General features: G+C 43.9%; 1 protein-coding gene across 3 annotated transcripts in view; it reads right to left on the minus strand.

Annotated features, from left to right (window-relative positions):
- The window catches only part of UBE3C (ubiquitin protein ligase E3C), a 122,975-nt gene that overhangs the window by 15,993 nt on the left and 81,806 nt on the right, over window positions 1-25,176 (minus strand). For all 3 annotated transcript variants that reach the window (XM_017345649.3, XM_002715019.5, XM_070077217.1), the window contains one exon: window positions 6,987-7,199. In XM_017345649.3, coding sequence (XP_017201138.1) covers window positions 6,987-7,199 — 213 coding nt within the window. The remainder of the gene's footprint in view (window positions 1-6,986; window positions 7,200-25,176) is intronic.

A 25,176-nucleotide genomic window follows, 5' to 3' on the forward strand; every position in this document is an offset into this window, starting at 1 on the left:
AACAGGACAAATGAAGTGGGTGGGAAACTTTTGGAAGGAAAAACAGAAATTTTTAGATAGTAGATTATGAGAAAACTATCAGTGGCCCCCCATTCTGTGACATTCTTTTTGAGCTTTAGTCCTCTTGTAGTTTTTGTATTCTGAAAATGACAAGCTAGTACCTCACCCCAAGTAATAGCATTTACACCACAATTTTCCACCACTTTACAGAGAAGTCATTTCAGTATGTGCTGAAGAGCCTCACTTAAAACATTCAAATCTGGTGACTATATGGCAGAGTAGTTTGCTGGTTGGTTCTCCTTTTATAAAAGTTATATAACTTTATACTCGAGTATGAAACTGTGATCAGATTTGCCTCTTTTAATGTTTCCCATTTAAATAATGATTCAATTATTCTTACTAATTCACTTTCTGAGTTTCAGAATCATCAAGTCTAAGAATGGGCTTTCAAATCCATTGTCTTCATTCTGATTAAAGGTTGTGTTCATTACTTTAATTCCTCTGCTTGTACTCAGCTGACAGTCCATCTGTTAACCAGGCCTCCTGAGGCTGGTTATTATATTTCAATATATAAAACACCACTCCCTTCCTTTAAATGGATTAAAGGCAGGTAATAAATGATGATGTACTTGTGTGATTTAGAAGACAAAGGACCAGTGATCAGTAAAAGGAACTTTCAAAGCCTCCTAATTACCCTGTTTAATCAAGCCAAACTGATATTTCAAACACACTACTTTCGATCTAAAAATTCTCTCTCAGGAAAAATCAAAACAACTACGTATAATTAAAAATTATGTGAGATATAAAACGTGGGGTTTGAGGGGCGTACTTAGACCTCCTTTAACTGCAGAACAGGAGCAGTTCTCTGCACCGGGGTGCTGCTCCAGCACCAAGAGCACTCCTGCTACCCACTCCAGCCGCCCAGCACCTGGCACCCACTCCCAGTGTGCGAGGTGGGCAGACAAGGAGGCCACCACGACGTGCCTACAGTCTCACAGCAAAACAGCACCAGGGCTAGAACTGAGCTTTCAAGACTCACGTGCAACCTTTTCTACGTAACAGATGATGATGAGGATCTTTGAGAAGTTGAAGGAAAAATGTGAATTACTAAAATACTACACATAGATTTCAAAATTTTTAACACTCAAAATTTATCCTTCATGAACTTAAGGGTCCAAACATTTGGGCCATTTTCTGCTACTTTCCCAGGCGCATTAGCAGGGAGCTGGATGGGAAGTGGAGCAGCTGGGACCAGAAGAGAGTGCTCATATGGGATGCTGGCACTGCAGGCGATGGCTTAACCTACTGTGCCACAATGCCAGCCCCTCCATGAACTTATGTGTCCTCCTTAAATCCTCAGAACTTTCTTCCAGGAACATTTATGCATAAATCAGTAGTCTGAAATTCCATGTTCATAATTAAAGATCACAAACAACCACACTGACTATACCAAAGAAAGCAAATTTGAGATCTACAGAATCATTATTTTGAAAGGGATGATCAGTAACATGACTGCCAATAGTCAAATATTTGCACATTAGAGATCTTTAACCTGTGATATTTTATATACTCAAACCTATACGGAGCACTACCTAATGTATCCTTTTTATTTAAATATTTGAAAGGCAGAGATATAGGGGTGGGAGTGGGGGAGAGGTAGAGAGGTCTTCTATCTGCTGGTTTATTCCCCAAATAGCCACAAAGACGGGGGCTGGGCCAGGCTGAAGCCAGGGGCCAAGAGCTAATTCTGGGTTTCCCACGTGAATGCAGGGGCCCAAGTACTTGCACCATCTTCACTGCTTTCCCAGGTACATTAGCAGGGATTTTATATGGAGCAGCCAGGACTGGAACCAGTGCCCATATGAGACGCCAGTGCTGCAGGCGGCAGCTTTAACCTCTGTGCCGCAGTGCTGGTCCCTAAATATATTTATTTCTATAGAAAACTCTAAGATATCCCTCTGCACTCGGTGGGCTGGGGCCCAGGCTGTTGCGGCCATTTGGGGAGTAAACCAGCAAATGGAAGACACCTCTCTCTCTCTAATTACGACTTCCAAATAAATCTGTAAAATCAATCAATCTCCATAGAAATCTGTACAATATGCTTCTAAATTTGGTGGCTTTACCAGTGAATTTCTTGAATTTTCTAGTCAGACTCCCTTCCCCTCGCTTTTTTTTTTTTTTTAAAGATTTTATTAATTTATTTGAGTTAGAGAGAGAGAGAGAGAGAGAGAGAGGTCTTCCATCTGCTGGTTCACTCCTCAAATAGCCGAAACGGCCAGAGCTGGGCCAATCCAAAGCCAGGAGCCAAGAGCTTCTTCTGGGTTTCCCATGTGAGCACAGGGGCCCAAGCACTTGGACCATCTTCTACTGCCTTCCCAGGCCACAGCAGAGAGCTGGATGGGAAGAGGAGCAGCTGGGATATGAACCGGCGCCCATATGGGATGTTGGTGCTGCAGGTGGAGGCTTAGTCCACTGCACCACAGTGCTGGTCCCTCTAGACTCGTTAGTATAATTACCCGTATACATTCTCTACAATTGTGAACTCAGTGGGAATGTCTATGAATAATTGGAACATCTTCTCGCTTTTGCTTTTAACAGATTCCAATATGATCAGCGGTGCTTTAATGGAACTCTTGCTGCATGTGACATTTCACTATTGCCATCTATTTCAGGAGGAAAATGGAAAACTCTCCCATTAGCAAAGGAGCTGGTCATAATCCCGACTTGTACCAGTGCTTTTACTCTGTTCTAAAATCAGGCCACTAGATGGCGCAAGGCAACAGCAGCAAGCAACATCATCATCTGCTGAAAATGTCCCTGTGACAATGAACAAACATCACCTTCCAAAAACCATTTGGATTCTGTATTGTTGAAACTTCAGCTCTAAGGTGTGAACAAAAGCATCTAAGGGAAAAGGAGAGAACACATGATTTGCATAAGGCCATACAGCAAATTAGCAAAACCGGGGATAGGAACAAGGCCCCGCGGCTGGACTGCAGGATTTCCCACCTAACAGATCATTACGAGTCTTCTAGAAGCTCACGGAAAACGTCCATTATTAAAAACTAGGGGGCCGGTGTTGTCGTGTAGAGAGTAAAGCCGGCGCCTGCAATCCCAGCATCCCATATGGGTGCCAGTTCGAGTCTCAGCTGCTCCACTTCCTATCCAGCTCCCTGCTAATGTGCTTGGGAAAACAGGGGAAAATGGCCCAAGTGCTCAGGCCCCTGCACCCATATGGGAGACTCAGAAGAAGCCACTGGCTCCTGGCTTTGGTCTGGTGCAGTTCCAGCCATTGCAACTGTTTGAGGAGGCAACCAGCAGATGGAAGATCTTTCTCTTTCTCTCTAGCTCTGCCTTTTGAATAAAAAATAAATAAAACATAAATATATATATATATATATAAAAACATCAAAAAAGCCTCTGTGTTTATATGTAGATTTCAAAAATTTTTGGAAGTTTTATGGGAAACCAATAAAATAAAACACCCACTTTATTTCTCATTCCTATTTCGTAGTGCTGTAGGTGTCAGAATGAAATCTAAGTTTCAAAAAGATCAACACTTGAATACCCAGAAGGTTTAAACACTGGGATATATAAACCTTCGTGTATGCTTTCTGGGTATCTCACGGTGGTATAAAAACTATACCAGAATCCTGCAGAATTCTGCAGTCTAGTGAGGAAGCCAAAAAAAAAAAAAAAAAAAAAAAAAAAAAAAAGAGGATGTTAACTCTTAATTTTCCTGAGAAATTTTCAGTATTATAGCACAGCAGTGTGATTACAATTAGTAACACTGGGGCTAGTGCTGTGGTGTAGCAGGTAAAGCCACTGCCTGCAGTGCTGGCATCCCATATGGGCACTGGTTCGCGTCCCAGCTGTTCCACTTCTGATCCGGCTTTCTGCTGTGGCCTGGGAAATCAGTAGAAAGTGCTTGGGCCCCTGCACCCACGTGGGAGACCCAGAATAAGCTCCTCATTGGCCCAGCTCTGGCCATTGCGGTCATTTGGGGAGTGAACCAGCAGATGGAAGAGCTCTCTGTCTCTCTCTGCCTTTCAAACAAATAAATAAATCTTTTTTAAAATGATCAACACTAATGTGATACCACTTCAGATCTAGTAGGATGGTGGGGGAGGATATGGAGAAACCTGAACCCTTGTGCGCTGCCGATGGGAATGGAATGTAAAATAGTGTGGGCGCTGCAGTACACGGTTTGGTGATTTCTCACAAAGTTACCCACGACTCACAGAAGCAAACATCAAACTGCCACACGATCTAGGTACTCCACTTCTAGGTATACACTCAAACGGAACTGTGAGCGGGGTCTCCAAGACTTGCACACGCATGTTCACTGCAATGTCATTCACCACAATTGAAATACGGAAGGAACCCAAATGTCTAGCAACAGAAGAATAGATAACCAGAATGTGGTCTGTCCATAAGACGCAGTACTACTCAGTTACATAAAGGAACTTCTGATATGTATACAATGTAAGTGAACCTTGAGAACTTTTATGCTAAATGAAATTAGCCAGTCACAAAAACACAAATACTGTATGATTCCACTTACATGAGGTATTTGCTTTCACAAACTATTTATTTGAGAGAGAGAGAGAGAGAGAGACAGAGAGTGAGAGCACTTCTGCTGGTTTAATCCCTAAAGGGTTCCAATAGCTGGGGACTGTGCCAGGCCAGAGCAGGAACCTAGAACTAAATCCAGGGCTCCCAAGCAGCAGGGACCCAGGGTGGAAACCCAAGCACTCTTTTTTTTTTTTTTTTTAAATTTTTTGACAGGCAGAGTGGACAGTGAGAGAGAGAGAGACAGAGAGAAAGGTCTTCCATTTCTGTGGGTTCACCCCCTAATGGCCACTGAGGCTGGCGTGCTGCGCCGATCTGAAGCCAGGAGCCAGGAGCTTCTCCTGGTCTCCCATGCGGGTGCAGGGCCCAAGGACTTGGGCCATCCTCCACTGCACTCCTGGACCACAGCAGAGAGCTGGCCTGGAAGAGGAGCAACCGGGACAGAATCCGGCGCCCCAACTGGGACTAGAACTCTTGATATGGCAAATGGGTTAACTGCGGCATCAAATGCTCCCCCACTCCCATACCCACACGGCTCCAATGCACCTGTTTTGTTTAGGATACCTTACACTGAAGTACTGAAACACCCATGGGCAGCTATGAACTCACACATCAGCTCTCTTTCTGAATCTATGATCAGTCTTTGTGAAGCTTAGTCTTCTTGGCAGGGTTAGATCTCCAACACCCAACCCACGTATGTTCTCACCTTCAGCCACTTCTAAATAACCTTCCAGGTAAGCTCCTAATAACCCAGCCAGGGTCTATTCTAGGCAGCTTTCCTGGGCATATTTGGAGTTTTGTGCTTGTTCTTTTGACACACTTTTTTGGAAAGATTTATTTTTTTAATTTGAGAGGTAGAGTTACAGAAAAAGATCTTCTATCCACTGGGTCACTTCCCAAATGGCCCCAATGGCTGAAGCTGTGCTGATACAAAGCCAGGAGCCAGCAGCTTCTTCTGGGTCTCCCACACGGGTGCAGGGGCCCAAGGACGTGGGTCATCTTCCACTGCTTTCCCAGGCTATAGCAGAGAGCTAGATCGGAAGTGGAGCAGCCAGGACTAGAACTGGCACCCATTTGGCATGGCAGCACTGCAGACAGAGGTTTAACCTACTATGCCACAGTGCCAGCCCCTTGACCTACTTCTAAAATAAGCTTATCTGATACAGCATAGGTCATACTGACTCTCTTATGAGAATGTGTACCCTCTTATGCTTAAAAAAAACACACACACACACACACACACACACAAAATATACAGCATAACAACTGAAAAACAATGCTATAAATGTCTAATGAATGAATAAAGAGATAAAGAATAGGTTTGGTGGTAAGGAATAATGTGATACAAAATAATGAAAATTGCATGAATCCAACTTGTTCAATATGTGTGTTTACCAAAATGCAATGTTAGAGCTGGCGACTTGGAGGTTTAGGTTAAAGAGTATCCTATGTCAGTCAACTATTTAACCGAAAGTATTTATTTTATACACAGCTGTTTTTCAAGCCAGGTAAAAAGTTAGAAACCAAGAAATAATATCAACTTAGAGAAAGAATTACAAAGTTGAAAGATAACAATATTTTTTACAGTTAAAATTCAGCTCCTAGATTCAGAAAAGATTATGACTTCTCAATGAAGCTGTTACTAAGGTTAGTTTGAGTCTTCTAACATGGGTCATTGAAAAACAAGATAAAAAATAAGCAGAGTAACTACATGGGTAAGAAGGTCAGAAATATATCCAAGACAACAGTGTTGGTGCCTCCAAGGTAGCTGAGAGGGCGAAGAATGACCGGACTTGTTAACCAACGCAAAGGCTCCTGTTAGGAAGGTGTGGAGGGGCTGGCACCCACGACGGGCGCCAGTTCCTGTCCCGGATGCTGCTCTTCAGTTCCAGCTCTCTACATACAGCCTGAGAGAAGCAGTGGAAGACGGCCCCTGGAACCAAAGAGGAGACCAGGAGGAAAATCCTGGCTCCTGGCTTTGGATCGGCCCAGCTCTGGTTGTCGCAGCCATTTAGGGAGTGAATCAGCAGATGGAAGACCTTTCACTCTCTCTCTGAAATGGTCTCTTAAATAGATATAGACAGACAGATAAAAAAGAAGGTGCGGAACCAGCTACTACCCAGCATCGAGAACTAGACAAGAAATAAGGCTTCCCAGTGGCTTTAAGAACACAATTTCACAGAGAGCAGGGCTGTTATACAAAGGAGCTGAGAACTGAACTCAGGCCCTTACAGACTCTAAGCCATGGTAATTCTGTTAACTAAAATGTGTAAAAACCTCAAGCAATGTAACATCATTTTACTCGCACACAAAAGGAAATATGGCCACTGAGCAGGAAACGTGAATCACCCTCCTCACTGACACGTGAGTAGCACTGGGGCCCCTGATCGAGAGGTACAGGACGCCGTCCTTACCTGTGCCTCTCCCAGGTCGTTGTTCACCACGGTGAAGTTCAGCCCCAGCTCCTCCACATCGCCCTCATAGCTCTTGAGAAACAGCAGATTCTTATACACCTCAGGATCCAGGGAGGCCAGGTGGTGGATGTCCACGTCTGCACTTGTTCCCAGCAGCTTGGAGAGGAAGAAGCCAGCAAAAGGCAGCTCCACCAGCATGTTCTCATAGAGAGCCTTAGACAAGAGCAGTGGACAGAGATTACCACTTAATGTAAGCTCCTCTTCATGCTCCTTTCAAATAAAAGAACGCATGTTAGAATCTCAATATAGCAGCTATTATTCCCAGAACAGGGACAAAGATGGTGGCAGTTAACAATATTTACCACATGCCAGGCCACATTTGAAGCGTTCCGTGCGTGCAATCAGTATGCTGAAAACTCTGGAACAGGGGCCAGCGCTGTGGCATAGTGGGTAAAGCTGCCGCCCACAATGCTATCATCCCATACGCACACCAGTTAGAGTCCCAGTCATTCCACTTCTGATCCAGCTCCCTGCTAATGTGTCTGAGAAGACAGCTGAAGATGGCCCAGTCCATGAGCCCCTGTATCCACACGGGAGACCACAAAGAAGCTCCTGGCCTCTGGCTTCAGATTGGCCCAGCTCTAGCCATTGTAGCCATTTAGGGAGAGAACCAGTGGATGTCAGATATTCTCTCTCTCTCTCACTACCTCTCCATAATTCTGATTTCAAATAAATAAATCTTAAAAAAAAAAAAAAAAAAAAAAAAAAAAAAAAAAAAAAAAAAAAAACTAACCAAAATTCTAGGACAGACAATTAAGGGTTGAAATCACAGCATGATTATATGAAATGGGAATTTAAGAGCCAATCCTTCACTGAAAATGGAGGTTGACAAGTACATTCCATACAGCCATACAGTCAGACTGTCTCGTGGCTCTGCAGGCCCCGTCTGAATTCAGGGTGCTGGCAGGGTGTTCCTCTCTCTGAAGGCTCTAGGAGAATTCTCCACTGCCTCCCTCAGCTCCTGCATCTCCAGTGATGACTAGTGTTCCCTGACTCGTGGTGCAGCACTCCAGTTCCTGTCTCTTCATGTGGTTATCTTCTAGCTGTGTGTTATCTGCTTTATATCCTCTTTTTTTTTTTTTTTTCTACAGGCAGAGTGGACAGTGAGAGAGAGAGAGAGAGAGAGAGAAAGGTCTTCCTTTGCTGTTGGTTCACCCTCCAATGGCTGCCGCGGCCGGTGCATCGCACTGATCCAAAGCCAGGAGCCAGGTGCTTCTCCCGGTCTCCCATGCGGGTGCAGGGCCCAAGGACCTGGGCCATCCTCCACTGCACTCCCGGGCCACAGCAGAGAGCTGGCCTGGAAGAGGAGCAACCGGGACAGAATCCGGCACCCCAACCGGGACTAGAACCTGGTGTGCTGGAGCCACAAGGTAGAGGATTAGCCTATTGAGCCACGGCCCTGGCCTGCTTTATGTCTTAATCTTTTCTTCTCTCAAAAGACAATGGACATCAGGTTTCTGGAACCCACTCTAATCCAGCACGACCTCATCTCAGCATGATCACATCTGCAAAGACTCTATTTCCAAATGAGGCCACACTCACAGGTACAAGCTACTGGGACTTGTACGTGGCTTTCTTGGGGTCACAGTTCAATTCACTTCTAGCACACCACACCATCTTTATCACAGCTATTCCACTTCCCTTTCCAACACAAAAATAATCACAAGGTATGAACAAATGCAAATGGTTGGCTCCAAACTTGGATTTTAATGCACAATTACATGCAGTAAGATGTACAAATCTTACACATGCAGCTGGATGAATTTCTATGTTTGGTTATACTTGTATAATCACTACACAGATAAAGATACAGAACCATCACACCCTGGAAAGTTCTCTTGTGCCTTCCAGTCAATCTCTCTCCCAGTTTGCTTTCACCACAGAGAAGTTCTGCCAGACCAGATCTTTGTTACGTGGAATTACACAGCATCATCTGTTCCTGTTCCTCTTTTATTTTATTTATTGCTGTGTATTCTCTTTAACTTTTCACCTGGTGGTAGGCATGTGAATTATTTCCAGTTTTGGGTTTTAATGAATAAGGCTGCTAGGACCAGTCATGGACACACACACATACATACACACACAGAGATTTCTTTTCAGTATATACTTAAAAGCAGACTTGTGGGGAGCAGAAGTGTTAGGCATGTAACTGTACTAGACCCTGCCCAAGCTGTTTTCTAAAATGCAAGAAACTTTTTTTTAAAATTACCACCAGCGATGTAAGAGGGTTCCAACTAGCCCACACTCTCACTATGACTGCTATTGCTGTTGTCAGCCTTCTTAATTGCAGTCATTCAAGCTGGGTACAATGGGGTGTCCCACTGGGGTTTTAATTTATACTTCAATGACAACAAAAGCCATTGGATTAAATCAAGCCGTTGGCACTATTGTATTAATCTCCAGACAGTCCCTAGCAAAAGAAGGTGGGAAGTAAAAATATACAAGGTTTCCAATATAATGCCAGGGGCTCACCTAATATAATACACACTCCAATGGCCTAAGGCTGTTAATCCAACAAGGAAACAGAAATGCACTGCAAAATTTGCAAAAATATTCTTAGTATTTTATTCTAACAAATTGACTTGGATGCTAGAACAAATATTTCTTGTCAAAGTTTATTAATAAAGATTTTGGTTATCATCTCTTTTTACTTATTTATTTTTTAAGATTTATTTATTTTGGCCGGCGCCGCGGCTCACTAGCTTAATCCTCCACCTTGCGGCACCGGCACACCGGGTTCTAGTCCCGGTCGGGGCGCCAGATTCTGTCCCGGTTGCCCCTCTTCCAGGCCAGCTCTCTGCTGTGGCCCGGGAGTGCAGTGGAGGATGGCCCAAGTGCTTGGGCCCTGCACCCCATGGGAGACTAACAGAAGCACCTGGCTCCTGCCTTCGGATAGGCGCGGTGCGCCAGCCACAGTGGCCATTGGAGGGTGAACCAACGGCAAAAAGGAAGACCTTTCTCTCTGTCTCTCTCTCTCTCTCACTGTCCACTCTGCCTGTCAAAAAAAAAAAAAAAAAAAAAAAGATTTATTTATTTATTTTACTTGAAAGCCACAGTTACCCACAGAGAAAGAAGGAGAGGCAGAGAGAGAGGGAGAGAGAGGTCTTCTATCCACTGGTTCACTCCCCAGATGGCCATAACAGCTGGAGCTGTGCTGATCTGACGCCAGGAGCTTCTTCCAGGTCTCCCATGTTTGTGCAGGGGCCCAAGGACTTGGGCCATCTTCTACTGCTTTCCCAGGCCACAGCAGAGAGCTGGATACGAAGTGGAGCAGCTGGGTCTCGAACCAGCACCAATATGGGATGCCAGCACTGCAGGCAGCGGCTTTACTGGCTATTCAACAGCACTGGCCCCTGGTTATTATTTCTTAAATGTACATGATGTCTAAGTAGGACATCAGTTATCTTCATTTCCATTTGCCCTATCTGAACATTTCCCTAACTTAATGAATGGACCTACAGAAACTAGAAGGAAATTTGGATTTCCTCTACAAATGCCCTTATTGTCAGGATACCTAATCTACAGAGACAGGTATTTACAGTGATCCCACAGATGCTCTCTCCCCTCTATTCTCAGGCCAGGGAGGAAGCATCCCACGTGGTGGTGAAGACCTCGGGGCCTAGTTTTCAAGTAGACGCCCTCTCCGGTTCTCAAAAACCCTGCTCTAGAGAGTTCCTCGGACTCAGGATTTTCAGCGGCCCGAGGGACGACAGGAAGGACAAGACAGAGGAGGAGGATGGATGATGCCCACCTTGCACATCACTGCAATGACACCTGCTGTAATGCATCCAGATCCACTTTATCCCACAGTTTTAAGATGCAGTGCTGTTATGCAACTCATGAAATGCTGCAACAAAAGCTTCCACAAAAACTTCGACTATGGGGTAACCATTCGTTCACCAGACTGTCAACTCAGAAGTCACTCTTCCAACCAAGAGGCCATCACCAGACCACATCGCACACACTACACTGGAGACTTGAGATCTAGGAAGGCAGATCTGTGTGAATTCACAAATCTGAGGCTCAAGATCACCCAGGGGGCCAGGCCTTTGCGGCTGCAATCCCCCAGCAATTGAGAAAGCAACTCTTTCTAGGAAGCCCACGTTGCTCTTTGCCAGGTAAACTGAAGTGTCACAGTCTTGTGCTTTTATTTCTGATGTGAATATTAATGATTACTCAGTTAATTTTGGAAAGACAACAAAAGAAAAAAAATATTTCTAATGAGGCAATGAGTAACAAAATGGCAACTAGCATTTGGTCATCTACTGACAATATAGAGTTGTTTTGAAAAGCCACAGTTTGCTAAAGTTAAGAATGGTCACTACTATTAACCTAGAGCACTTATAAAGATCATTACTTCTAAGTGAATGATGAGTTCAAAGTCAAGAACAACATCCTGCATAAAACTACATGATTGATTCCAGGTGTTGAAGAAAAGCCCTCATTTGTACAGTGGACTTTAAAAGTAAACTGGAAGTGTAAATCATGCTATGTTCAATATACAAGGTCATTGTTTGCCATTTCTGCATTAGTAACAATAAACCAGCAAAATTCTTTTAAATGTATCAGAGCTACCTGCATTTTAAACAGAAATCCCACTGCGACTCATAAAATGTAAATGCATAGGTATAATTTTTTACAGAAGGCAGGTTTAAACCTTCAGAGCATTTAATATACAAGCACTAATAAATGATAGCACTAAAAACTATGATTGCATCAGCTAAATGGATTATAAATTAAATTTCCATAATGTATGCAACTGAGATACAAATGTAAGCATAAATCAAGGTATTTTCCAAACACAGGTTAATTACACAACTTCAAAAACGGCCTATTTTTTATGCAAAATAATCCACTTAGCATTTTTCACATTGGCTTTAATTCTCAGTCAGCTGCACCATGCTTGTTTCTAGAAGCATATCAATAACTACTTGTCATGAAAAAATAGCAATAGGTATATGGAAAAAACCTATAACGTATTTTTCAACTGTCTGTCTTTTATGAGTGTTTATAGCTCGAAATTGTGCCAAAATGATTTGAAATAAAAAGGATTAATTATAGTAGAAGCCTTTTAATATAAGTGAGTGCAGTCGTAGTGCAATTAATGCAGATTGTGGCTCTATCAGGAGAATAAATGTGAGGCACACCACAGGCCACTTCTGTTTGCTGCCAAATAACTTCAGTAATTTACTACATTAAGAATCAATAAAAAAATAATGCTTTTCAAATGCATCCCTATCAATCTTCAGGTAGTTCTGAAGTGAACATTTATAACTTAATCTAAAAACTATATAAGAAAAGATGCCTTGCTTTAAAGCCATCCTAATGAGCAAGGAGATAATTTTCATTATTTCAAATCATGCTAACCCCACATAGCTTAAAAAATAACACATGTGGGGCAGGCATTTGGTCTAGCAGTTAAGATGTTCATCTTCCGTATCAGAGTGCCTGGGTTCAATTCCCAGCTCCCGCTCCTGACTCCAGCTTCTTGCTAAAGTGCATCTTGTCAGGCAGTGGTGATGGCTCAGTCACTGGGCTCCTGCCCCCATGAAGGAGACCAAGTGCTAGACTCAGCCGCAGTCCAGTCCTGGGAATTGTGAGCGTCTGGGGAGTAAGCCAGAGGATGGGAGCACTCTCTCTTGTGCTCTCAAAAATACATTTTTTCAATAAATACATTTTAAAATATAAAATAAGGGCTTTTGAGTATACTAATAGTAACACACTATTTAATAGTTATGCTTTAGAATTACTAATTAGATACGGACACACACAGTCTCTTGCTTGGGACCACTAGTGATGTGGTACTTGAGCCCCTACCAGGCAGGTAATACACCTGATCTTTAATGTAGCAGTCCAAGTACAACACATGGTACCCATTCACTTAACTAACATCCGCGAATGCATATATGCTAGGGACCACTTTAAACACTGGCATTTAGCATCTAAGAAGAACGGGTTTGCGAAGAAAAAAATCCTGTGACTCCTCTGTTCTCCCGGCCACCTTGACACTGAATTAAACATCTGTGTTGCCACACAGTGTTTCACTTACGTGACCATGACCTGGGAGGACACTGAGTTCCCCAAGTGCAGGCTGCGACTCCGCTCACTGCTTCCTGCCCTGCGCCACCAAGTGCATGACAGTGCTTCTTTAAATATCAGAAGGGTTGAGTGGAACCATTTATTCATGACTCAGCAAATGAGCAGAGTCTAGCTGCTATTTGAAGAAAAAGGAATAACCGAGTGGGCACCCTTGGAAATCCCGAAATACCACCCAGGTTGTCAGTACTGACTTCCTAAACCCCAGCAGGCAGCACCACAGAGTGGGCCCTTCTCCTCTTAAACGTCTCTGTCAGAACACCTGGAGGAATGCTGGGTGGGTGAAGATGCAAACACCACTCCTCACAGTCCATTTTCTCACTGGATGCCCGGAAACCAATACACAACACGAACATCGTCCCAACCAGCGTGGACGCGACCCTCACTCACGCTCGTCTCTGGCTTCTGGTCCACAGCTCCCAAATTCCACCCCCAAAAGAGAAATACGCTTCCCTGCTCACCAAAATACTTCTGGGAGAGTAAAACGCAAACAAACTTACATATCAGGACCAAAGGAAACAAGCCCACGTTCTCATCTCTACCCACAAGCAGCAGATAGCTGAGCACTTCTGACAGTTGATACCTCTGCTTCTCAACGCCACAAGAAGTTAAAAAAACACGGACGTCCAGTCTTGAGTCAAATAACCAAGAACTATCCTCAGTAAGCAAAAGGAAACATTTCCCAGGTTTAAAAACTCTAACTCCTTTACTGTGGGCTGTATCACAATCACTATATTACAGCTTTATTGAGATATAATCCACACACCTTACAGTTCACCCATTGAAAATAAAAATAAAATCATCAGTTCCTGTTATAGTCACAGAGTTGTACAATGATCACCACAATCACCTTTTGAACATTTTCATCACCCCAGAAAGAAATCTGACACCCATCAGCTGGCCCTCCTCATCCCACCCAACCCTCGGCCAGCCGTCACTCGTCTGCTTTCCGTCCCTGGATTCCCCAGTTCTGGCCAGTACCTAGGAATGTAGTCATGCGGCACCCATCCTTTTGTGACTGGCCTCTGTCACTTCCCACTGTTTTCAAGGTTCATCCATGTCCTAGCATGTCAGTGCTTCATCCCTTTTCGTGGCTGAGTACCCCACTATACAGACGGACCACTCTCTGTTTCTCCATTGTTCAGCTCTTGGGCCTTTGATACATTTCTACCTTATGGCTATTATGAATAATGCGGCTGCTAACATCTGTGTATAGGTGTCTCTGTGCATTTATGCTTGCTGGGTCAAAATGTAGCTAATTCTTTGAGAAACTGCCAGACTGTTTTCCAATGTGGCTGCAGTATTTTACATTCCCATAGCAATGCACAGGAGTTCCAACTCCCCCACAATGCTGGCACTGTGTTGGAGTGGGTAAAGGCACCACTGCCGCGCCTGCAGTGCCAGCATCCCATATGGGTGTCAGTTGTAGTTCCAGCTTCTCTACTTCTGATCCAGCTCCCTGCTAATCCACTTGGGAAAGTAGTGGAAGATGGTCAAGTGCTTGGGCCCCAGCACCCATGCAGGAGGCCCAGAAGAAAGTCAAGCTCCTTGCTCCTGCCTTTGATCTGGCCCAGCCCTGGCCATGGCAGCCAAGTGGAGAGTGAACCAATGGAAGGAAGATCTGTCTCTGTAATTCTGCCTTTCACTGCTGTTTTCTTCCACACTCTGATGCCACTGTGAACAGAGGTGAGGGTAGGATTCCTTTGTTTCTCAACGCCATTTCTAGACTATACTTCTCCTCCTCCCATCTAAGATTCCCCTGGCTTTGAATCACAAGCACTGAGCCAGGGCACCCCCTGTACCCCTGTGGACATCACTGCCTCCTCATTTCAAGCCTTCAGCTCTCCATAATCACCATATCTCCAACAGTCTTCTTGTGACTTCAATGACCCCCAAGTGATCATCACTCTGACATCCTGGCTGTCCTTGTACTCCAACAGGCCATCTGTTCTTTTAGTCCTATCACCAGCAATTCAGCCCCTTCCATAACTCCATTCCCTTCCCTCCTCTGTACAGTGCTTCCTGAATTCCCTCAACTCCTCGGGCTTTTATCTCCAATTCAGCTTCTCTTCCCCTCAGGTCTCCGTTTATGGAATAATTTCCTCCTGAATAGCCCGTTTCATAGGTTGACTTTTTTTCCCCATAAGAACTGGAGAGGATGCCTCCCACTGTTTCGTTCCCCAGATGTCCATAACAGTCAGAGCTGGGCTTAGGCCAGGAGCCAGAAATCACCCAGGGTCTGGGTGGTCTAACAGCAGGAAGCTGGCGTTAGGAGCTGGAGCTGGAACCAAACCCAGGTAGTCAGCGGTGGGATTCTCACTGCCTGCTGAGTGGCTGCCCCTAAAGGCTGGCTTTTGTGATCATTCCCTACACTCCGTGTGCGCTCCACTCATCTCTCTTTTATTTACATGGTTAAACAAACAAAAACAACAACAAAAATAAAACAGACCATGTTTCATTCAATCAAACTCTTCCCCACCCTAGTCAGATGCATAACCGATTACGGTTGAAGAACAACCACCTAACACGGTTGACTGGTCTCATCTCACTTAGGATCTGGCCTCAAGGAAGTCCTAGGCTAAGTGGCAGTCCTATTCTATTTCCCTACTGCAATTCTCAAATTTTAGTGTGCATCAGAGTCCCCCGGAGGGCTGGGGGCCCTACCTCTAGAGTTTCAGGTTCGGTAGGTCCTCAGGTGATGCTGCTGGTTTGGGAACCATCCTTGGAGAACCCTCCCCACCCCAACCCCATCATCCAGAACAGACACCACCTCACTGATCTCTCATGCCCCGCCTGCTGCAGCTTTGCTCTGGGGGACTGCCCCCGCCCCTGCACTATGGCACCGCTGCTTCAGTAACGACGCCACACTCTCCTCACGGGCGCTGACCCTCTTGCCAGCAGCGACTCCACTAACTGATTTCCAGAGCACACACACTTGCTGTTATTCCCCATCTTTAAGAGGAAGCTCTACTAGCCCCACGTCCTTACACAACACTCCCCGAGAGCGAGCTCTAACAGCTGCCTTAATTCTTCGCTTAGCTTCCTTTATGACTACCTGAAGCCGACTGCAGCAGCATGTCACAAGTGCACAGCTCCGTTTTCACAGGAACACACTCGTGTAAAAGCACTCAGTCCACGACACAGGAATTGGCACCCAGAAGTCCTTCAGCACCCTCTTCCAGCCACTGCCCTCCAGGGAGCATCACCATCCTGCCTTACCAACACATCTGGTAGGTCTGCCTATTTTTTGAACTTCCAGGCACTCTTGTGTCTGTTTCTTTCACTCAACTGGTTTGTGCCGCTCACCCATATTTTGAGTAGCTGTACTCTACTCACCTAACAGTTCATGTGAACATTCCATAATTTATTACTTATTGTACTTTGGAAGGGCACGTGAAGGGTTTCCAGTTTGGGAGCTATTTAGTGTTATTATAAACATTCTCACACATATATTTTGGTGAACACATAGACACACTGTAGTTGGGTACATCTACAGATACAGGGTAGAGGATATGAATACTTTGCGTGGGAATCTCTAGGAAGATGCTGCTGTCACTATTTTTAGTCCACCTGGTGAGGCTTTGCCTTCATCACTCCATGGAACTGTCCATCCTGCTAAATGACACGGCCACGGCCCAGTCTTGATATTATTCAAGCTATTTTCTACTAACAAATGACATTCACCCCTCTCTTTCCCTTGAAACACTGCTGTAGTTCTGTGCTTCCCTGTTTCTGTCTTTGGAGCTGCTTCTCCAGAAGTCCTACTGCTACATCTCCCCTCACTCCCTGAACTCTACACCCCGAATGCCTTGGGACTCTGCTTCAGCTCCTCTTGATCTCCAGTTGCACCTGCTCCCTGAGTGACCTCACCCAGTCTGGTGACCTTAAATTCAATCTGAATGCTGATGGCCAAGTCTAGATCTTGCCCCTTAACCCCAGGCCTATATATTCACCTGCCTATCTATAGGCTCCATGTGCATGTGTCATAGTTAATCATCAAATTAAGGAAAACCAAACATCTGCTTATCTGTCCCCAGATCTCCTGCCTGAATCGTGTAAGCAAGCTTCCACAATAACACCGCCATCGTTCCAGTCTCATAATAAAAACCATGCTGTCCCTTTGCCTTCTTTTCCCCCATCTTCAAATCTGATTCTTCAGCAAAGCTCCTTGAATATGACTTCTCCCCACCACTAACGCCCAGGACTAACACACATCATCACTCAACCTGAATGACTGTAATACACCTAGCTGACTTCCTACCCAGTCTAAGCTATTTATAACACCAAAGCTAAGGAGAGCCATTAAAACATAATTCAGGTCATGTCCTCCCTCCGTTGGTAAAACCAGGAATCCCCTCCCACCTGGTCTGTCCACTTGCCAAAGCTGATCAAGTTTAAGAATAACTAAGCTCAATATTTCATTTGGTTTGCTTTTCCTAAAGTCATGTTTACTTAATCTAAATAAATATTTAAATATTTTAAAAGGATCTAAATGAATGGAATCTTATTAGATATTTACTGTCCTTATTGCATACACAAAAAAACCAAGCAGTGAAAAACAGCATACTGGTCACATAAGACCAGTAAGACTGTTTCTAATTTTCATGTGACAGTTCTTAAAATTGTTTCATTTATTTATTTTCATTTTATTTGAAAGGCAAAGTGACAGAAAGAGAGAGACAGAGGAGAGAGACCCTTTTCTGACTCAGCCCCACATGCCCACAACAGCCCGGGCTGGGCCAGGCTGAAGCTGGAAGCATTTGCGCCATCACTGCTGCTTCCCGGGATGAATGTCAGCAAGAAGCTGGATGGAAGCAGAGTCGCTGGGACTGAATCCCGGAACTGCAACATGGATGCAGACGTCCCCGGGGTGACCAAACTGCTGCCCCTCATGGGACAGCCTCACATGGCTTAGAAAGCGGAGAACAGCCTCCGCGTAACACTGACCCGTTCTCAGGAATTCAGATGTTTAACTCTTACTTGCGAGTGCCTAAAAAATAAACAGGGGTGCGGCTGTTTGGCCTGGAGGTTAAGATGCCAGCGTCCAATAGGCTTATGGCCCCGTGCTGCTCCTGACTGCTTCTCCAGGGCAATGATGGCTCAGGTGACCGAGTCCCGTCATCCACCTGGGTACCAGCTCATGCCCGGGCCCCAGCAAGGAGGTATGCAGGCAGTGAACGAGCGGAGGGGAGCTCGCATTCGCTCTCTCTCTCTGTGTTTCACTGGCTCTCAAACAAATAATAATAAAAGAAAGGAGTAATTCAATAGTAAGATTTATTTTATCCAAGGACAGATATAATTTTGGCAAGTATCTTGAGCAGCTAAAATGATGACAAGAATATTATTTGCAAACTGGAATCCAGGGGAATTCAGGAATATACCGGTCATTTTTATTTCGTGGTTAATTTTGAATAAATAAAATTACTTAAAAAACCCTCCGATCTTAATTTACAAGAAGGATTACCTCCAGATCTACAAATACTTTGTTTTTAATGTGAAAGGATATAAACTGTGGTTATTAGTATGCTGTAAAAGCATGTATGGGGGCCAGCACTGTGTCATAACTGGTAAAGCCACTACCTGTTGACACGACACCAGCATCCCATCTAGGTTCTGGTTGGGGTCTTGGATGCTCCACTTCTGATCCAGCTCCCAGCTAATATACCTGGGAAAACAACGGAGGAGGGCCCAAGTGCTTGGGCCCTTGCAAACTCACAGGAGACCCATAAGCTGCTCTTGGCTCCTGGCTTTGGTCTGGCCCAGCTCCCACTGTTGTGGCCTTTTGGGGAGTGAATCAAGGGATAGAAGATCTCTCTCTCTGTTTCTCCCTCTGTCTCTGTAACTCTGTCTTTTAAATAAATAATAAATTTTTAATAACAACAAAAAAGCAGGTACGACTCTCAGAACGGGCAAAATTCAAATATAGCAATCATTTGTAAATTATTCTCTTTAACTTCTTTTGCTTCAAGAAGTAGGTCAGTAAGAACAACTCATAATGAATGGTCCACTGCAGACAACTGGGAGATTCAGAGCAAGTTTGCTTGTGACGTAGAGAACAGTCTTCGTATTGTCTGGAAGACTGTGTGCTGAGCATAGCACGATCCACTATCTGTTGAATGTTATGTTTACAAAGTCCAAGGGAAAACATACGTCAGCCTGAGAGATGAGAGTACTAGTCCTCGGCCAGTGGAGCGCAGAAGCCCGAGTCTACCACGTCCTTGCGGGCTGAGCTGAAGGTTCAAAGCGACATACTACAATAGAGGAACTCTGCCACCCACTTCAGAGACAGGCAATTCAAATTACTAACATCCACCTCAGCAAATTCAGTGTGCATTTACTAAAGGAACTCTAACGATAAAGAATAAATTTTTCTAACTTTTGAAAATGTCAAGATAAACTGTTAACTGTCAATATTACACTTAATAAATTAAGTGCATACTGAATTCTACTGAAATACAAAATTATAAACCATACTGAAGTTACACAATTTGTTAATTAAAATTTGCAAATATATGACCAAGAGTTATCAAACAATCTGATTTACTGGTATTCTGTCCCAATTAAATCAATATTCTGAAGCAAGAAAAAAAAGGAGCCATTTTCAAATAGAATTCAAATATGATAAAGGATTTACTTCAATAAATATTCTGAACTTAATTGGCTTAAATGGACCTAGGTGCTTCTATCTGTAAAAAAAAGTTCAAGATGACATTACCACATCCTTGAGCTGTTTATTTATTCCCTGTCTGGATCCTGATTTACAGGCAATAAAATGCAATCAGGATCCACACCAGCAGCAGGAATCATCTGCTAATGGAAATTTTAATTGAGAAGTGACCAGTGACATGAGGTAATTCTTCCTATGTAGGATCACTCCTGAAGACCTCTTTGCACTTTATCACAGTAAACAATCACTAACATATGCATTAAGGAAAATTTAAATACATTATGACCCAATAAATATCATAATCAATCAATATACAATTTTCTTCTCTTAAAGATATGGTGTGCAGGTACTACACGACTAGTGCTGTACTATCACACTTACTTAGAGGTGGACAATTGTTAGCATGTTGGTACAAAGCTTAACCATTTGTAATCAGACATGTTTTAGAAACTGGTACTCCCTTGGGACTTTCCATGCAGAAAGTATGCAAGGAAAGTCTTAAGTACGTGGATATAAATTAACAAAGGAAGCATGTCTAAACTTCATAGTTTTAAAAATCTCATTTTTGAGAGAAACACTCAGATTACAAATTCTCCTCCCAGGAATCTATGTTAAATACACACAGATTCCAGAGCAGAGTAACTGCAACCCATCACCCTCTCCCCTCCGGAGTCTACCATACTACTAGACAAGGGACACCATCTTCAGAATCATTGCAGTCATGGGCACAGGGAAAGATGTTTATCCTCAACAGACACATAGTTACTACTATTTACATTAATCAAGACAGGTGATTTACACGTTTAGGATGAAATATTTACAGATACACACAATTTTAATAAGATTCAAATCATATAAATAAAATTAACAGTGTCTTCTGTTATTGTACTGAACTATGTATGTGAGAACCACCCACTCCATTTACAGAGTACTTCATGTTAGTTTAGCAAGATAAAAGCTCACCTTTACCTTTATTTATTCTTTTTGTTGTTATCAATTTGGAAGAACTCTGGGACATACTTTTGAAGATTTTTATGCAAGGAATTATGAAACTTTTCTCCTGTAAAGGAAAGTGAAACTGATTCTCGATAAGAAGACTGTGTGCCAATCAGTAAGGAGATGTCATTTGACTACCCAGATCTAAACTGGGAGAGATGTTGCATGTCTTAAAATTAATTAAAATGAGAAGATGTTCTGCTTAAAATATATGTTAAGGAATCTAACATCAGAGTGAAGTCTGAAATTCGTCACTGTAATAAGGTGAGTCTAAAGATACACACTGTTATGGTGTATATGACAGTTAAGTCAAGTTGGAGCCCATTACTAAACTTGTAGAACTCTTAAAATCTGTATTATCAGTGATATTAAAAATTTGAACAAATAAATATTAACTTGGCCTGTAATGATGCATCTCACTGATATTCAAATACAGGAGAATTACTTTATATCCATGATGCACCGATTTTTTTCCCCACTATTCTTCTTTTAATTAGACCTGGGGTTCTATTCACATTTATTAATGAACAGACACACACTACCACCGGCTTATTACAAAGCTACAGTAATCAAAACAGCATTGTTGGGGCCAATGCTGTGGTGTAGTGGGTTACGCCATGGCCTGCAACACCAGCATGCCATGTGGGTGCTGGTTTGAGTCATGTCTGTTCCACTGCCGATCCAGCTCCCTGCTAATGCGCCTGTAAAAGGCAGCAGAGGATGGCCCAAGTGCTTGGGCCCCTGCACCCACAGGGGAGACCTGGAAGAAGCCCTGGCTCCTGGAGTCGTCTTGGCCCAGCCCCAGTTGTTGAAGTCATTTGGGGAGTGAACCAGCAGATGGAAGATCTCTCTCTCTCTCCGCTTTTCCCTTTCTGTATCTCTGCCTTTGAAATATATAAATAAACAAATCTTAAAAAAAAAAAAAAGCCCACCAAAAACAATGTTGTACTGGCATAAAGCAAGACATGGAGATCAATGCTGTAGTATTACTAGTTACATTTCTGTTCAACTAATTTTAGACAAGGAAACCAAGCATTCCTACCTCACAGAATCCACAAAATAACTCAAAATGCCCTCAGCGCCCCAGAATCTACTCCTGCAAGGCCGCCAATGCCACTCATCACTTTCTATCTTTGCTTAAGCTTCATAATCACACTTGGCAACAATTTCTACCCCTCATCCTCAATATATCTTCATTTCTAAGAACCTTCTTCTCTGACTTTCAGCTGAGGCGCAGTCTTGTGGTTACTTCCCGGGAACGCGCAGCCCTCTGCACGCCAGAGCTCTGCAGGGATGACACCGCAAGCGCGCGTCCCTCTATCTGCAGCCACCCAGCAGTGAAGGCTCACAGCCCTGGTCTCACTTACTCACCCAAACAGTCAACTGCGTGCCTGTCCTTGCTCTACGCCTGCTCAGTCACAGAGCTGCCCCTGCACCTGTGCTCTAGCACTGCTCAACACTGCTGCCGTAAGTCACAAGGGAGGCTTACATCTAAACGAACGAAAACTAAACCAACAATGCGACTGCTTGCCCTCATCTCTCCAGCACCAGGGGTTCTCTCAGACTTACGCCTTACCACATCATGACGTTCTCTGCTGGGTCTTTGCTTGGGTCTTAACTACTGGGTCACAGATCATGGGTTTCTTAGCTGCACAACGCTATACTCTGTCTTTGAAAACCAACCTGCAAACCTGCCTTGCTTTGCCGGACCTTGCTCTTCCTCTGGAGACCCTCTCTCTCCTTCCCTTTAGAACTGCGCTTTCTGAAAAGGCCACCTAAACTTTCTCAATCTCTACCTTCCATGTCCTTTTATTCACCACAAATAAAACTCATTTTTATCATACCATTCCATTAAAAACATCACCAAGGACAACCCAAATGTCCACCAACTCATGAATGCATAAGGAAACATGATACATAATATGCTGGAATATTACTTGGCAATAAAAGGAAATATAGTACTGATCAATTCTACAACCTGGAAAAACTTCAAACATATTACACTAAATAAGACAAGGCCTTATACTGCTATGATTCCATTTATATGAAACGGCCAGAATAGACCAGTTCACACAGACAAAAAGTAATTTGGTATTTGGCTGAGCGGAACTGGTGATGAATATTCTAGAATTGATTGTGGTGATGGGTGAATTGCATGGTATGTGAATTATATCTCAATAAAGCTGTTAGAAACTAATGAAACCAACGAAAGCTGGCTGATGAATCCAGGGGGCACTTTCCAGTCCTCTTACTTGGCCCTTCTTACAGCAAGCATGGCACTATTAAAATGTGTGTCACCCTACAACCTACAGTATGTATCAGATTCTGAATTCAACTTTGATCCTATCCTCTAAAATCTATGCACCTCACAAAATAAAAATGTAGATCTGTACCCCAGTAAACTTTTCATGAAGGAATATGGAAGCCCTGATGCTTTATCACTTACTTCCTGGAGCAGGGGCTGGCAAACATTTCCTGTGTAGGGCCAGACAGTACGTGCTGAAGCTTTGCTCAGCTATCCAAGGGAAAGAAAGCAGCCAAACACACTATGCAAGTAATCAGGAGTGGCGCTGTTCAAATAAAATCTTTTTATAGGGCCGGTGCCATGGCTCACTAGGCTAATCCTCCACCTTGCGGCATCGGCACACGGGGTTCTAGTCCCGGTTGCCCCTCTTCCAGGCCAGCTCTCTGCTGTGGGCCGGGAGTGCAGTGGAGGATGGCCCAAGTGCTTGGGCCCTGCACCCCATGGGAGACCAGGAGAAGTACCTGGCTCCTGCCATCTGATCAGCGCGGTGCGCCAGCCGTAGCGCGCCGGCCGCGGTGGCCATTGGAGGGTGAACCAACGGCAAAAGGAAGCCCTTTCTCTCTGTCTCTCTCTCATTGTCCACTCTGCCTGTCAAAAAAAAAAAAAAAAAAAAAAGGTTTATAACAAAAAATAGGCAGGCAGACTTGTTCTAGTGGCTGTGGTTTGCTGGGCACTGCTTTATAGTAACATTTCTTGTTAATTTTTGACTTTTGGAAGCTTTCAGTATTGTTTACAATCCTTGTGGCACAAACTAATCTGTCTCTAAAAATGTGTTAAAGACTGAATATTAAATATCATGTACAAGGCTGAGCAATTACCCTGGCAGATAAGACACCTGTGTCTCTCATTAGAGTACTTGAGTTGGATTCCCAACTCTAATTCCTGACTCCAGCCTCCTGGTAATGCAGACCTGGGAAGCAGTGTTGATGGCTCAAGTAACTGGCTTCCTGCCATGCAGAAGAGAGGCCTGGATAGCATTCCTAGTTGCTGGCTTTGGCCCCAGCCCAACCCCAACCACTGTGGGCATTTGGACAGATGGGAGATATCTGAGTCTCTTACTGTCTCTTCAAATAAATAGTTTTTGTAAAAAAAAAAAAAAAAAGAACATGTCAGCAAAAAGTAATTAAAAAGCAATCTATAGCAGGCATCTTTCTTCCAGTATTTTAAAAATATAGAAGAAAATGCATTCTAAGACCATTCAAAAATGAATGAATTCCCCCCAAATACAAAAAACTTTAACCTACACATACAACATACCAATGATTCATGGATAATATATTGTTTTTATTTAATAATAATCTTATTAGTAGACATGTTCTGTGTAACAAATTTCTACCATAGTATAAAAAATACACCTTACTCCTAAAATAAATACTTAATATGGGAACAAAATCTTTGGAAAGCAGGTCCAGGTAGTCTGGCAGAACTGGACTCAGGCACCATGAGGGCAAAGCAGAAGGTGAGGACAGCAAGGACACGCGTCTCACTTAGAGACCACATGAGCCATCAGGAGACCCGGGAGCGGAGTGAAGTATTCTCTGTGTGCCCTTACACTACAAGGCATCAGAATGAGTTTTTTTTTTTTTTTTCTTTTTCTTCGACAGGCAGAGTGGACAGTGAGAGAGAGATCTTCCTTTTGCCGTTGGTTCACCCTCCAATGGCTGCTGCGGCTGGCACACCACGCTGATCCGATGACAGGAGCCAGGTGCTTCTCCTGGTCTCCCATGGGGTGCAGGGCCCAAGCACTTGGGCCATCCTCCACTGCACTCCCTGGCCACAGCAGAGAGCTGGCCTGGAAGAGGGGCAACCGGGACAGAATCCGGCGCCATGACAGGGACTAGAACCTGGTATGCCAGCGCCGCAAGGTGGAGGATTAGCCTAGTGAGCCGCAGCGCCGGCCCAGATTGAGTTTCTATGTCAGACAGCAAATTTGGGGTGAAACCTTTTCAGTCATTATCATGAGAAACTGGCAGTTAGTGTGACTACTTTGGGGATCGTACGTCTCCTCAAATGCATCATTCCATCATATAATTCCCTTTAGTGGAATGAATTTGTTCAAAGAAAAA

Source organism: Oryctolagus cuniculus, chromosome 7 (genome assembly GCF_964237555.1).
Source record: "Oryctolagus cuniculus chromosome 7, mOryCun1.1, whole genome shotgun sequence".
Lineage (NCBI taxonomy): Eukaryota > Metazoa > Chordata > Mammalia > Lagomorpha > Leporidae > Oryctolagus > Oryctolagus cuniculus.